Source organism: Passer montanus, unplaced genomic scaffold (assembly GCF_014805655.1).
Source record: "Passer montanus isolate IOZ18808 unplaced genomic scaffold, ASM1480565v1 scaffold24, whole genome shotgun sequence".
NCBI classification, from domain to species: domain Eukaryota; kingdom Metazoa; phylum Chordata; class Aves; order Passeriformes; family Passeridae; genus Passer; species Passer montanus.
Genome location: NW_024367037.1, coordinates 1,781,539 through 1,795,364, shown reverse-complemented (window position 1 = coordinate 1,795,364; position 13,826 = coordinate 1,781,539). Strand labels below are relative to the sequence as shown.

Below are 13,826 nucleotides of genomic sequence, written 5' to 3'. Positions count from 1 at the left end.
TTCTCTATTTTTGCATTATAGACTTCCTGGCAAGCTGTTCCTCTTCTGATGTTTCATGTTTCTTTCAACTTTAAGAAGTTATTAATCAAACTAATCTGATATTGTTTGATTTGTTTTTCACTTTTCTATTTGAACACAGCTTCAGGTTTTTAAAAGACACCTTACTTCTTCATCTTGTGACATTTCTTCTGAGCTTCCTTTAGCCTTCTCAAATAGAGCTTTGAAAACAGAGGCACATTTGCAGAAAGCTTGCCTCTTCAAATGGCCATTACTGAAGCTGGACCCAAACACAACATCTCATTTCCTTTAACTTTGTTGGATGCCCATAAAAACAGTGTTTTATTTTTATCATTCCACTACCATCATCCATTCCCAGGGTAGCCCCCTTTCACAGAAACTGGTTGTAAAGCAGGATGTGGATAAGGTTAAGTATGCCTTGAAGCATAAATTTTGCTGAGAACTGTGACCCCATTATTTGTCCAGATCAGGGTTCCCAGTAAAAGAGTGATATTGTAGTGAGCACAGAGAACTTTCCACTAAGGGTCACCAAAGTAATTAGGGAGCAGGACAATCTGACATACAAGGAGATTGTGAGGCAGCTGGAGGAAAGGCTCAGCAGGGATCATATCAAAGGAATTATTTAGTCCAAGGAGGAAAGGCTCAGTAGGGATCATATCAAAGTGAATAAATACAAGATGGGTCCAAATTCTTCTCAATGGTATCCAATATCAGGATGTGAAATACAAAGCTGTGTTTTCGTGTCAGGTACATACAGGCAATGTGTGTATTTGTGATTGTGATATGTGTGGAAACTGACCATGGGACAGTTATATAGATGAATTCTAATCAATAACTGAGGAAGTAAAGTATGGAAGAAGGCCTTTGAACCTATCCTTTGTTCACAATTAACCTTTTAAAGTCTTAAGTTGATTTAGGAGCATTTGAATTAAAGCTTTAAGGATGTTGCTGTTTGACAGGAACTTTCTGCTTGTAGCTAAGTCTTTAAGAGTTTTGCAATAATAACCTTTTGAAGTATAATTTTAGAACACTGCTTGTAGTAAGGATCTTTGAAACTATAGCTTTAGAATATATAAAAAGGAAACATGCTTATCTCGATGCCTTAACAAAGCGGTGAAAAGCAGCTTGAGAAAGGAAGATGAACATCAACTCAAGGATTGATAGTTTCGACCAAGGGAAGCTGGACATCACTGTTATGAGATTTATAGTCCTTGCAATGAAAAAGTGGTCCCACATCTGGAATCTGGACCTTACCAGCTGGGAGACTTATTTCTTCTTTTGGAAGCCGGACCCCCACCATCTGGGGATACTCCTTTCTGGGATACATCCTGACAAAAACTAAATCACAATAGTGATCCCCTAGTCAGTGGTGAATAGTGTATAGAATTGTGACATAAAAATTGGGAAACTGCTGAGAAAGCTTATGAGTACCCCTATAAATACCTGTAAGCCTCAACTATCGGCATGCAGTTGGAGGGAAAACTTCCCCCACTGTATCCAACGCTGTATTGCTCATTCTTCACCATTTTCATTAATAAATTGATTGTTGCTTGAATATTGGCCTAGTCAAGTTTCTCTTTTATAACAAGGATAAGAGGGAGTGGGCACAAATTAAAATAGAAGAAATCCCATTTAAACATGATTTTTTAAAAGTGTGATAAAGCACTGGAGCAGGTTGCCCAGTGAGGTTGTAGAGTCTCCATCCTTGAGGGTATTAAAGTCTGGTTTGACATGGCACTTGGCAATCTGCTCTAAGTGACCCTGCTTTGAGCAGCAGAGTGGACTAGATACCTCTATAGAGCTCTTTCAGCCTCAGCTATTCCACGTCTCTATTTTCCTTATTCATCCTGCCACCCCTCAAAAAAAAACCCCAAAAGCCAAAAAAATCAACCTTACCCTTCTTCCATTTTCCTTCATTCCCCCTGTGCCTTCTGAATTCTCCCCCCAGCCCAATGGTAGAAACACAGGAAAACACGTGGTGCCTGTGAAAAAAAAGAGGAAAGAGCCCCCCTTAGCTGGCTGCAGCAGCCCTCTCCCCCTCCACCACTGCTGTGGTTATTGCCACCAAGCAGGCATCAGGAAGAGGCACAGGCTGGGACCTGCCAGCAGCTGGTGGAGATTAATTAATCCCTTTTTCTTCCTTTTCCTCTTACTTTCTTCCTGAACATGCTTCTCACAGGAAATGGTGAACCTTATGTTTGTCACAGGCAATGTTCTACCTTAAGGGTGCTGTCACCTTTGGAACAACAGACATATGGGGGCAAATACATATCAAATAGATCCTTCTGAGAGGTCAGACCAAGGGCATCAGCTTTATCACTGCCCTAGGTGCAGATGCTGATGGATTCAGACTGTCTACAAATCCCCTGCCCCTCAGTATGCAGGGGCAGTGCAGTATTTCAGTCGCAGCCTCGCTGAGGTCCCATGAAGCCTGGTGTTATTGCTCTGCCTCCCTTTGGAATGCCAGCTGGTGCCATCTCTGTTAAGGTCTAAAAGAGTCTGGCAAGCCTCAGCTTGTAAGTCACAAGGTGCCAGGGAGTTGACTCCTCAGCCATGCTGATGTTAGAAGATGAGCTGCTTTGTTCCTAGGAAGAAATCATTATTTTAGTAGGAAAGGAGGCCAGTCCTCCATGAGCAGTGGGATGCTGACCTCACCCCCTAGTCTGTAAAGGCTTCACTAGAGGAAGGGAAGGTACACATTGCTCTGTCTCAGCAGACCCACAACTTCCACACGTCTGTTCCGGCCACTGGTGGGAATTACTCATTGCATGGCATCACCTCTACCAGGGACGAGACTGTCCATGACTAGCATCTCCCTTCACCTAGTGACACACCTGAAAAAATAACCTTCTGTACAATGGGATCTGTTGAATGATTCCTCTCAAAGATGAGGTATTCTCTAATCTTTGGGAAGGAGAGAACTCTGTTATATTTCTGCAGGATACTCACAGCAACCTAACTATGAAGCCTGGGTAGAAGACAGTCAGTCACCTCACCCTGCGTGGTAGAATGCTAACTCTGTCTTGCCCAAACATTTATGCAAAAGCCTGGGTTTGTTGAATTTATGTGATGTGTCATGCCATATTTTCTTGCAAAGGTTTTTGGAAATTCAATTAGCATATATCAACCAGACGACCAAATAATTTTCATGTCTTTCCAACACTTGACAGAACTCAAGGGCAGGACTCTTTATGGGGGCAATGTTGGCCGAGCAATCTGTATTTCTCCCAGCATCCCCTAATTCTGTTATTGCACAGATATTTCACATATATTGTTCTTGCCCATGGCAAGGGAGTTGGAACTAGATGACCTTTGAAATCCCTTCCAAGGCAAAGCATGCTACAATTCTAGGATTTCCACTCATTCACCTGGAAGACAGGTGAATGGGGCATGGGGCCTATAGACCTGTACTTCCCCAGGACTCTACTGCAATCTCGTTCACAGACTGGCATCAAGTTTTTTCTATCATGAAGTCTTCAGACACCAAAGCAAATTTGGAGTAGGAGGTCACACACTACCGCAAGCGATTTGGCTTCTTCATTCATGACTGATGAAAAAGTCCATGGTGAACCACTTCGGTATTTGTAGGGTTTAGTGTGTTCATCTCCATCACAATCTCTCCTACAGTTGCTCTTATTTCAGGTAGATCCTCAATGGAGTGCTGATCCTGAGGGGAAAAAAGCGCTCCTCCGAATCTTCCCGCTGTGACCCCACCTGCGGAGCTGGACAGCGGCCTCCGGGCCCCAGGAGGCGCCGCCGGTCCGCGGCCACGCGGGGGGCACGGCACCGCGGCAGCCTCGCCGCAGCCTCAAAAGGATGCTTTGGCTGCTTCCTCTTTTCCCCGCCTCACCCGCTTTTATTTATTCACTAATGAACCGCTAAGCATGTGCTCCGCGATGCCCGGCGGGCGGGCGGCGGGGTCGGAGGGGCGCCGCGGCTGCGCCGGGTGGACCCGTGCCCCCTTCGGCCGCAACATGGCGGGCAGGGAGCCCTTCACGGCCGTGCTGGCCGCGCTGCGCCGCTGCTACGCCGAGGCCGTCCCGCTGGAGACCTTCGTCCGGCGGCTGGGGGACGGCTGCGGCGCCGGGGACGCCGAGGTGCTGCGGGCCGACGACGCCCCCGGCTACCGCAACTTCGTGGGGCAGTGCCTCGTGTGCGTCCCCCGCGGCGCCCGCGCTATCCCGCGGCCCTTCACCTTCCAGCAGGTAGGAAGGGGCCCGGGGACTCCGAGAGTCCTGCCGGGGCTTCCCGGGGACGGCGCTTCCCGCGCTCCGTGCGGGCGCGGGGGCGGCGCGGCGGCCCTTGGCCCCTGGTGGCTGCTGGCGGGCGGGCCTGGCCGGCTCCCGCAGCGTGCCCCGCTCCATCCCGGCCGCAGAGCCAGCGGGGAGCGCTGGGAATGAGCCCCTGCCTCTTGTTGGGGGTGGGAGAGCAAGGCCCAGGTGCCGGCGTAGGGCGGGCGGATAGCGCTGCGGGGCTGCGTGCCTGGGGCTCCCGGAGTCCCCGGCTGCCCGTGCGGGTAGGGGTGAACAAGCCGAGTGTGGCCGGGCAGCGACTGGCGATGGAGAGTGCCCCAGTCTTGAGAGATTAAAGAAGAGGCGGGTAGAACGGTCCGTGTTTAAGCGGAGGAAAAGCTTTTCAGAGAGGGAAGACCGCTTTTTTCTAGCGCCATATGAGCCAAACTGTGCTGTGGTAGGAAGCAGAGGTTGCAAACCCAGGACAACTCGTTAAATGGGTTTTGGAATTGTTTGCCGGGTCGTTTCGTTGAGTTTTCTTCTACATGAAAGGAAATGGAGGCCTCAAGAAAATTAGCGTTAGTTCCCTGGAGGTTGGAGCCTGCGCGAGCACGTATGCGTGCCTGCAAACGTGGATCTGCGAACACGGATTCACTGGAGGCAGTGGAGTCTGAGCTGCTGGGGGACTCAACGGGAGCAGTGTAGGGCGTTTCCTGGGCATAAAAGCCAGGGTCAAAAGGGCAGATGTTATAAAGATATGCTTCAAGTTGTTGGCTTACTTTGCTACATATGAACGTCTTGCACTATGCTTGGAAAAGCTTAATTTTTGGGTATGATGCTTGTGAATAATTGATATTGCTTTGAAAGCTGGTGTCTAGGGCTGGGTATCTTTTAATGTGTTTTTATTTAAAGGGTTTATGTGGTTTATGGAGGAATAAGTGAAAAAAGCTAATTTTCTTTTTTCTTTGTTTCTTCAGTTATCTAGTCAGAGTGAGGTCACCGCAAGAGTCGTTCAGAGGTTGTGTGAAAAAAAGAAGAAGAATATCCTCGCATATGGATACTCCTTACCGGATGAAAACAGCTCTCAATTCCCAGTCATGCCACTTTCAAAGATACACAGCTACCTCCCCAATACTGCCACAGAAACTCTTTGTATCAGCGGCTTCTGGGAGACACTGTTGAGCCGGATAGGGGATGATGTGATGATGTATTTGTTGGAACACTGTGCAGTCTTTATGCTGGTTCCCCCTAGTAATTGTTACCAAGTTTGTGGGCAACCAGTTTATGAACTTATTTCACATAGTGTAGACTCATCCCTGGTATTTGTTAGGCAAAGGTTCTCAAAGTATAAACGTACTAGCTTGCTTAAATATATGCGGAAAAGGCTTATGTTTCATAGAAATTATCTTTTAAAGTCATACAGACAAAGATGTGAAGTTAATGTCTCCAGAATAAGAAATGAAAGAAAGAACAAGAGACAAAGCTTAGTGCCCACTGACCAGTGTTCTACAAAAGCTGTTTCTAAAGCAAGCAAACAGATCAGAATGGTTACTGAAGATCAGGAAAAACAGAGTAGCTCCAGTTCATGTGTTTCAGCCACAGCTCCATCTCTAAAAAGGAAGATTCATGGAGAACAATCTGAAATTCCAGCCAAGAGGGCAAAAATAGGGGAGAAAGTGAGAGAGGAAAAGGCTTGTAGTCTTCTTCCTGGTGTAAACCAAAGTAGTTCCAAGAGATCTGAAACTGGGTATGTAGCACCACGTTCTGAAAGTGTCATTAAAACCCCTCATATTTCTGAAAGAAGTAAGAGTGCTGTGTCTGGTCCTTCTTTAGTTCACACATCTCGTGGCAGGAGGAAGTTTGTGGCAGGCTCTCTTCTGCAGAGATTTCAGAGTAACAAACCTTTGGAGTCCAACACTGAAATGCAAGCAGAATCCCACAGGAAAAGAGTAGAGATTCATACATATGAATCTCAGTTGGCTTCAGGACAAACCAAACCTGTGGAGGGTGCTTCGGAATGCAGAGAGCAGGAAAATCCCCAACCTCATTTATCCAAGAAGTTACCAAATAGACTTCTGAGTTCTGAAGCATGCATTGGGAGGAAGTCTCTCCTGTATTCTTGCAGGAGTTTCCAAGAATGTTTTCCTAAATCATTTGTGTTGAATCGCTTGCAGGGCTCTGAGGCAGGTGGAAGATGGCTTATAGAAACTATATTCTTTAACCAAAATCGGGTGCAGCAAAGGCACAACCCAAATCTGCCAAAACGCAAGCGGAGAAAGAAGAGGTTGCCCAAACGCTTCCGGGAAATGAGGCATATATTCCAGAAACTGCTAGAGAACCATGGGAAATGTGCTTACTTAGCTCTCTTGAGAAAAAATTGCCCCGTTTGGATATCTGAAATCAGTATGAAAAAAACCAAGTTGTCTTGTCAGGCAGCCTTGCCTAGGGAAGCAGATGTTCAGAAGCAAGCAGAACGGTTTGGGAAAGAGCCTGCTAAGTGTGTGACAAGCAGCAGATGTGAACCTGGTCACACTGATGTGCCAGACGACTTAGGTGCTGCCCTCGCAGGATCTGTGTGTGAGGAGTTGCCGCCGAGTGAGGAGCAAAACCCGCGAGGGGCGCGTGATTCAGCCCTCACGAAGCTCCTCAAGCAGCACAGCAGCCACTGGCAGGTGTACATGTTTGTAAGGGATTGCCTGGAGAAGGTCATTCCTGATGAGCTTTGGGGTTCAAACCACAACAAGTGCCGGTTTCTGAAAAATGTCAAAGTGTTCATTTCCAAGGGGAGGTTTGCTAAGGTTTCGTTGCGAGAGTTGATGTGGAGGATGAGAGTGAATGACTGCATGTGGCTTCGTCTGGGCAAAGGTACTTCTTATATTAGAGAACTAAGTGGTGGGGCTGTCAGATGATTGGTGTTTATTGTTATTAAGGTGGGAAGGGGAGGATATTGAATCTGACTCAGAAATGCTGAGTTCATTGGTAATAACCATAGCTGAGAGAGCAATGATGGTGGAAGGACACTTAAGCTTGTCTTCCTTCCAAAACTTGTTTGTATTCATGCTGTTTATATTTAATAGAATGATGTTTTCATAAACATGAATTCAGAACCTGGGCTAAACAAAAACCAAAACTCTTTCCTGTCCTCTCCTACTATTCAAATTGAAGTAGCTCAGAAAATCCATTGAAGTGTGACCTAAGCATGTAAGGAATGAACACTGTCTGCTGGTTTGTTACTGTAGGAGTTCAGAAAGAACTAAAAGCAAATCGAGACACTTGCAGTGGCACAGATTCCTCTACTAAAAAATCCCAGGGTTTTTACTCCCTCACATCAACCCTGTGAGAAAGATATGAGACCCATTCAGTGCAGGGATTGCCTACTATAGAATCACTTAATGGTTAGAATTTGAAGTGGCTTTAAAGATCTAGTTCCAACCTCCCTGCCATGCACAGGAACACCTTCCACTAGACAGGTTGTTCAGAACCTTATTCAGCCTGTCCTTGAATCTTCTAGGGCTGGGACATACACAATCTGTGAGAAAGATATGAGACCCATTCAGTGCAGGGATTGCCTACTATAGAATCACATAATGGTTAGAATTTGAAGTGGCTTTAAAGATCTAGTTCCAACCTCCTTGCCATGTGCAGGAACACCTTCCACTAGACCTGGTTGTTCAGAACCCTATTCAGCCTGTCCTTGAATCTTCCAGGGCTGGGACATGCACAATTTCTCTGGGCAATCTGTTCCAGTGCCTTGCCACCCTCACCGTGAAGGATTTCTTCCTAACACGTAATCTAAATCTAATTTTTTTCAGTTTAGAAGGTTTCCCCTTTGTCCTATCGTTACATGTCCATGTGAAAAGGGCTGTCATCATCTATCACCTTTTCTAGAGCCCTTCTCCAGGATCAAGAGAGCCTTACTGAGCACTGCTTCAGCCTGGCTAATTGGTGATGCAGAAGTTCCCAGGCTAAGCGGTCCCTGGCTAAAAAGCTGTCATGAGGGCAGCTGCTGATTGCTTCAGACTGTGTATGAATCCATTTCTCTTTAATCCTCTTTTGAAATGACAGGTGAATCTTCCTTTCCTTGAGTTTGTTCTTCAGATTGCATCCCAGCATTTAAATCTGGGTTGAAGCCATAGTTCTGGGATGATTGCTGTAGGATCTAGTGCATATTTCAATTTTTCTGTGCTTCTGTTCTTCATCTCTTGCAATATGGATTGCACTCCCTTAACTGGTATGCTTAGAGTGTTTATTCTTACCTGGTATTGTGCTTGGATCCTACAGTAATGTGAGCTGAAAATGGTATTCTTTTGTTAAAAGATGCAATAATTTTGGAGCTGTTACAGGTTCTTTCAAGTGTAGGAGGAAGATCAAAAGTCTGATGTTTGAGAACTGATGTCAAAAGTAAGGGAGGTTACACTTTAATAAGAAACTCTTAATTCTAGGAAATAGTATTTCTTTATTCAGATACTGTGGTTCAAAACCACACTTTCCAAGATGTTGAGGAGTTAAATATTTTAAAAGGTTTTATTGTACAATATGTGTGTGATTCATAGTAGTTTAGAACATCTGATCTTTGAAAAATATAATGCCCTCTTCTCTGGCCATATTCCAGACAAAGCAATACATAGGCTTATTTTAATTTTCATGGAAGTACTCTTCTGTGCTTGATGTTTAAACATGCTTTGAATTGCTTTGCTGCACTGTAGGTGGGTTATTTTTCCTCCAAAAGTAGTAGTGATTTCTTGACAATTTCCTGAATTGTAGTCGTTGTTTACATCTGTTGTCAATAACTTAGAAAAGAAAGAATCTATTTCCAGGGCAGCTACCTGTTGGCATCCTCATTCAACTTGCTTATTACAACTACATATTGCAACTCTCTCAACTCTGCAGTTGGAGATTTTTCCAGCAGTGAAATTTTTCCCTGGTGTTAACTGGCTTCTGTTGAAGTAGTACTAGTCTTTTTTTAAGTGCTGTAAATACATGAAAATATTTCTGCCCTGGAGCATGCGAAAATGAAACAGAGTAGAAAACTGAACATTTATATCCATTTTATAAATTTTACTGTCAGGTCTGTTGCATCAAAATCAAGCTTTTTTTAACATGTTTGTGCCATAACTATGATATGTGCTAAGCAGCTAAACTAATATTTCTGTGTAGTTTCTTTAAGAATCCTCTTGCATTTGGGCTAAATTCTACTCTTTAAATGTAATTGGAAACGTTATTATTGGAAGTTGGCCAAAACATCAGTATTATAGCCCAGGGCTTATTCCCTGTTTATCTGTATTTAGATGTAATTACAAATCTATGTGACCTTAAATTCGGCACTAGTTAGAAATGCTGTGGGTTCATAATAGTCCCATCTATAAGTTGGAAGTACTGATAGACTTTGGGTGATTTATATTTTTTCTTTGTTTTTCTTTTGACTGCAACAATAAGTTTTAGGATGTCTGAAATAAAACCTAACCCTATAATTAGTTTTCATGTAATTTTCATTGGGAAATCTGAATGTCATTCTTATCCTCAAATCATCCCAGTTTACTTTTGTTAATTTTCACAGTATACCTATGTTATTTTCAGTCTTTTGCTTCCTTTTTTTTTTAAAGTTTTATATTGTAGTAGACTTGTTTATTTTTATTTTACCTCTCCTTCCACAATAATCTTGCCTTTGTGCATTAAAGATCTTGCACAATTGATGCTGGGGTAAGAAAATAAGTCTTTGGGCTACTGCGGCATGTATTTGTGTCCTCCATATGTCAGTTTGTCACTGCAGATTAGTTCCTGTGTTTATGCTTTAAGCTTGGGTCAGTTGCATTATTTAATGCCCTGAAAATTTGGAGTGTCTCCCGTGTAATGGTTTGTACTTACCTTTTTTCTTTCTCATGACCTCAAGCTAGGGCGAGAACGTTACCCAAGTTGTTTGTGTGTTCTGTTTCTTTACTCATGCTAAGAGTTGATAGTTACTATAACTACCTTTGAATTATTTATTGAAGGTGATCACTTTGTTCCTGCCGATGAACATTGTTTCCGTGAAGAAATTTTGGCCAAATTCCTATACTGGCTGATGGGTACCTATGTTGTTGAATTGCTCAGATCATTTTTCTATATCACCGAGACCATGTTCCAGAAAAACATGCTCTTCTACTACCGAAAGTTTATCTGGGGCAAGTTACAGAACATTGGAATTAGGTAACACTAGAAAACTAATTAACATTTAATGGATATGTAGAAATCATGTGTTTTGTTTTATAAAGGTATATTTCTGGTTTAATTTATTGTCCATTTATCTTCATTTTATTTGCTTCATTTTCCAGAGGAAAATTTAGCCTGTGATTGTAGTATGTGCAGTTAGTAATTTCAGAAATATTTTGTGTGAGAAAACTAATTCAAATTGATACTTCTTTATTAGAAATCTTTGCAATAATAAAATCCAGTATGGAGAGGATTTTGTTATAAGTCCAGTTTTTATACCTTTTAAGAATGAGTAAAACATGGTGATAGAATCCCAAAGTAACCTTTTAAAAGGAAAATTCATTTAAAAAATACTCAATTTACTTCAACTACTTTAATTTAGAAAAAGACAAGGCTCTGCTGAAATGCTGTACTACTCTATTCATAAAAATCACACAGTAGCCTAGTGGGTTTAGGGGTTTTTTTCCAAAGGTTAAGGGTTGTTTTAGAAGCCGCAGCTCCTTTTTTAGTATGGCTGATATTCCATGTTGGGTTTTTTTTGGTCTTAAAAATGCATGCATGTATTTAAGTTAAAAGATTATTTAAGACAAAACTTTAAACAATTGAGAAAATAGGAAAGGCAATTTTAATGAACAGTGTTGCACACCTATCTCCTTAGTTCACATCTTTCAGGTTTTCATTATAATTGCTGGTATCTGAGAGAGCTTTGGAACTGTGAAAAATTATCATACTTCATGTCTTGTGTTTTAATGGCTGTTTTGTAATGGTGAACCTTTTGCTTTTGCTCTGATCTTTTGGTCCTCAATGTTATATGTGTGATTTTTCCCTTCCTGCCCCGTCACTCCCTGATTTCAGCATTGATATCTCCAGTGCCATTCTTTGCATTTGTGTTTGCACTTAATGGGGTCTCGATCTTGTTTGCAGTTGTAGCACAGCAAACACACTTTGAATAGTAGGAGAATGTAATTTTCAGTCCCACACATTGTTTGTCTTCAAACTAACAGCTGTAGTGTTGCAATTAAAACTGTTTTATGCAGTTTCAGTGTACTTAAAGGCTATTTTTTGGCACAAAATATGATCAAGCACTGACTTTCACATAGTAGAGATAAAATAAAAAATAATACAAGTAGTAAATAATAGATTTTTTGGGGGGTTTGTGGTTAAAAGCAAACAACTTGGATTTAGCTCTGTTGTTTGTGTTCCCAGTTTCCCAGAAAAACTCAATGTGTAAGGTGCTTTGAACTAAAAAGATCTCAATCTAGGGTCTTGTTTCTTCTGATTTCCTCCCTACATATTTCCTTACCATGCAGGAAGCCCCTTCTCACCTTTTACTTGGAAGGTCTCTAAACTTGTTGGGAGTTGGAGAAACATCCTAAGGAAATGCTGCTGCGTGTTTGCCAAAGGCGTGTTCCAAGAACAGGATGTTTGCTTCTGGCTACAGGAGTCATAGTTTATAAGGACTTTGAGTCTCATTCCAGCAGCTGCAGTTAAGCTTCACTGACAGGGCTTTCAGCACTGCTCTTTCATGTGTGATGTGTTACATGAGGTCTGCCACGAGCCAAGCTTCTTGCATTCATAGAGATGGCCAGCTGCCAACTTCACATAGGAGGAAAGAAATTGGAATTTAGGTCTTTAGAGATACTGGGATACAAGGTGTTTAGGACAGCCTTGGCTGTTTTGAGGCTGTTTGGACACTGTCTGCTCTTAACCAGCCAGGTACTGCTGGTGAAGTAGTGCCAAAGGCTTCTGAGCTGCTTCCATCTTCTCTGGAGGAGTGTCTGGTGTTGCCCTAATCGATCTTCTGTGGTTGTTCTGGTTCTCCTCAGCTGAAGCTGCCCAAGGCAGTTGTTCTGAGCTGGTTCATAGGAAGGCATTGGTAGCCACTGATTCCTGTTGAGTTCTGCATCCTCCCTTGGAGGAAGACAATGCATGGAACAGGCTGGATTGAGTGGACCTGGACCATACTTGTGAGCTTACCTTTGTATTGACTGCATTGCCACTAGGGAGTAAATCCTCATCTTGAAGGACTGTCCTTTTGAGTAGATCATCCTGGACAGAATCCCACTGGAGGATATGGAGCAGGGTTCTGAGAGGGGCCCTGGATCTGTATATTAGCCTTGCTGTATTGGTGGAGACCAGTGTGTGCTGTCATTGTGAACAGACAACTTTGTATTAATTTTTGAAGCTATACCAAACTTCAGTCCCCAAATTAAAAGCAGAATTTGCTAAGAAAAATTCAGTATTTTGTGATACGGTTGCTTCAAGTTAAATAGCCTGCAGAATGTCAAGTTGTGAGTTAAAAATAGTGAACACAGTGGTGAGAGCACCTGTTTTCCTAAAGCTCATGCCACCTCTCACTTTGCCACACACAGTGGCTGCTGAGGATTAAAAACACTGCAGAAATTCAGAATCATCCCCATCAGATTGAGGTGAGATATCAAAAGACAGCAGGGCCATTTAGTCAAGTTCCTTCAAGTTTCAGTGCTTAACAGCGTTGTGAGCGCCAGTGAGAGCAGCGTGCTTCAGTGGCTGCTAGATCAGCGCACATTCAAAATTATCAGCACTGCCATGAAATAAATGCCATGAAATAAGCAATGAATGTTGCTGCGGGCAAAATGACATCTCCTGCTGGCCAGAGGGAGTAGCCAAGATCTGCCAATAACTGGTCTTTGTCTTCACTTTCAAAGGAAGCCATATTTTTTAGCATAGTGATGGAGGTTCATTGGGGTTTTCTTCCTTCTGGTCTTGAATGTGAGCTGTAAAGGGAGGGAAATTTGATCATTAAGTTTTTTCTGTTGAACTGGAGTGACTTGTTTTATCCTGGTTATCTATCTAAGTGTATAGTAGATGTTGTGTTCAGCAAAGAATATAATTCTGTAAAGAGTAGTGATCCCTCACTGTGGAAAAGCAATCATTTCTGCTTTTCTTTGGGCAGCATCTGTACCAGGAATTTAGTTTGAAAAAAAATTGAATATTAACCCTCAAAACTCTTTTCAGTAGCTCAACTCACTGGCCTTGCATGCCACTATACCTTCTAGGTGTCATGCACTGTGTCCCTTAGACACCAGGAGTCCCAAGCAGATGGATCATGAGCTTGTAGTTGACTTGTATAGGCATACAAAAGAAGTATATGTGAGCCTCTCTTACCTGCATTCTTGGCTTCTCAGGTATCTCCTAGAGCATCTTTACCAAGTTTCCACCATTTACCCACTGCTTTTTGTAGTAGTGTGGCCTCCTTTTGCTAAACCAGCCTGTTGGATTGTGTGGGATGTGAAAAGTCTTCATGCAAATTTAGATTGATGTCCAGTCTTTTGTGAGGACTTGAATTGCCTCCCTTCCTTCCCAGGGTAATATAGCCATTAGTCTGTAGGGCACATTTTGTCCATC

The 13,826-nt window shown here is 43.0% G+C and overlaps 1 protein-coding gene across 3 annotated transcripts in view; it reads left to right on the top strand.

Annotated features, from left to right (window-relative positions):
* Positions 1 to 3,779: 3,779 nt before the first annotated feature.
* The window catches only part of TERT (telomerase reverse transcriptase), a 31,563-nt gene continuing 21,516 nt past the window's right edge, over positions 3,780 to 13,826 (top strand). For all 3 annotated transcript variants that reach the window (XR_005627650.1, XM_039711166.1, XM_039711165.1), the window contains exons 1-3: positions 3,780 to 4,223; positions 5,228 to 7,115; positions 10,241 to 10,436. Coding sequence is in view for 2 of the 3 variants with exons in the window: in XM_039711166.1 (XP_039567100.1) it covers positions 3,903 to 4,223; positions 5,228 to 7,115; positions 10,241 to 10,436 (2,405 nt within the window). In the remaining variant the exon portion in view is untranslated. The remainder of the gene's footprint in view (positions 4,224 to 5,227; positions 7,116 to 10,240; positions 10,437 to 13,826) is intronic.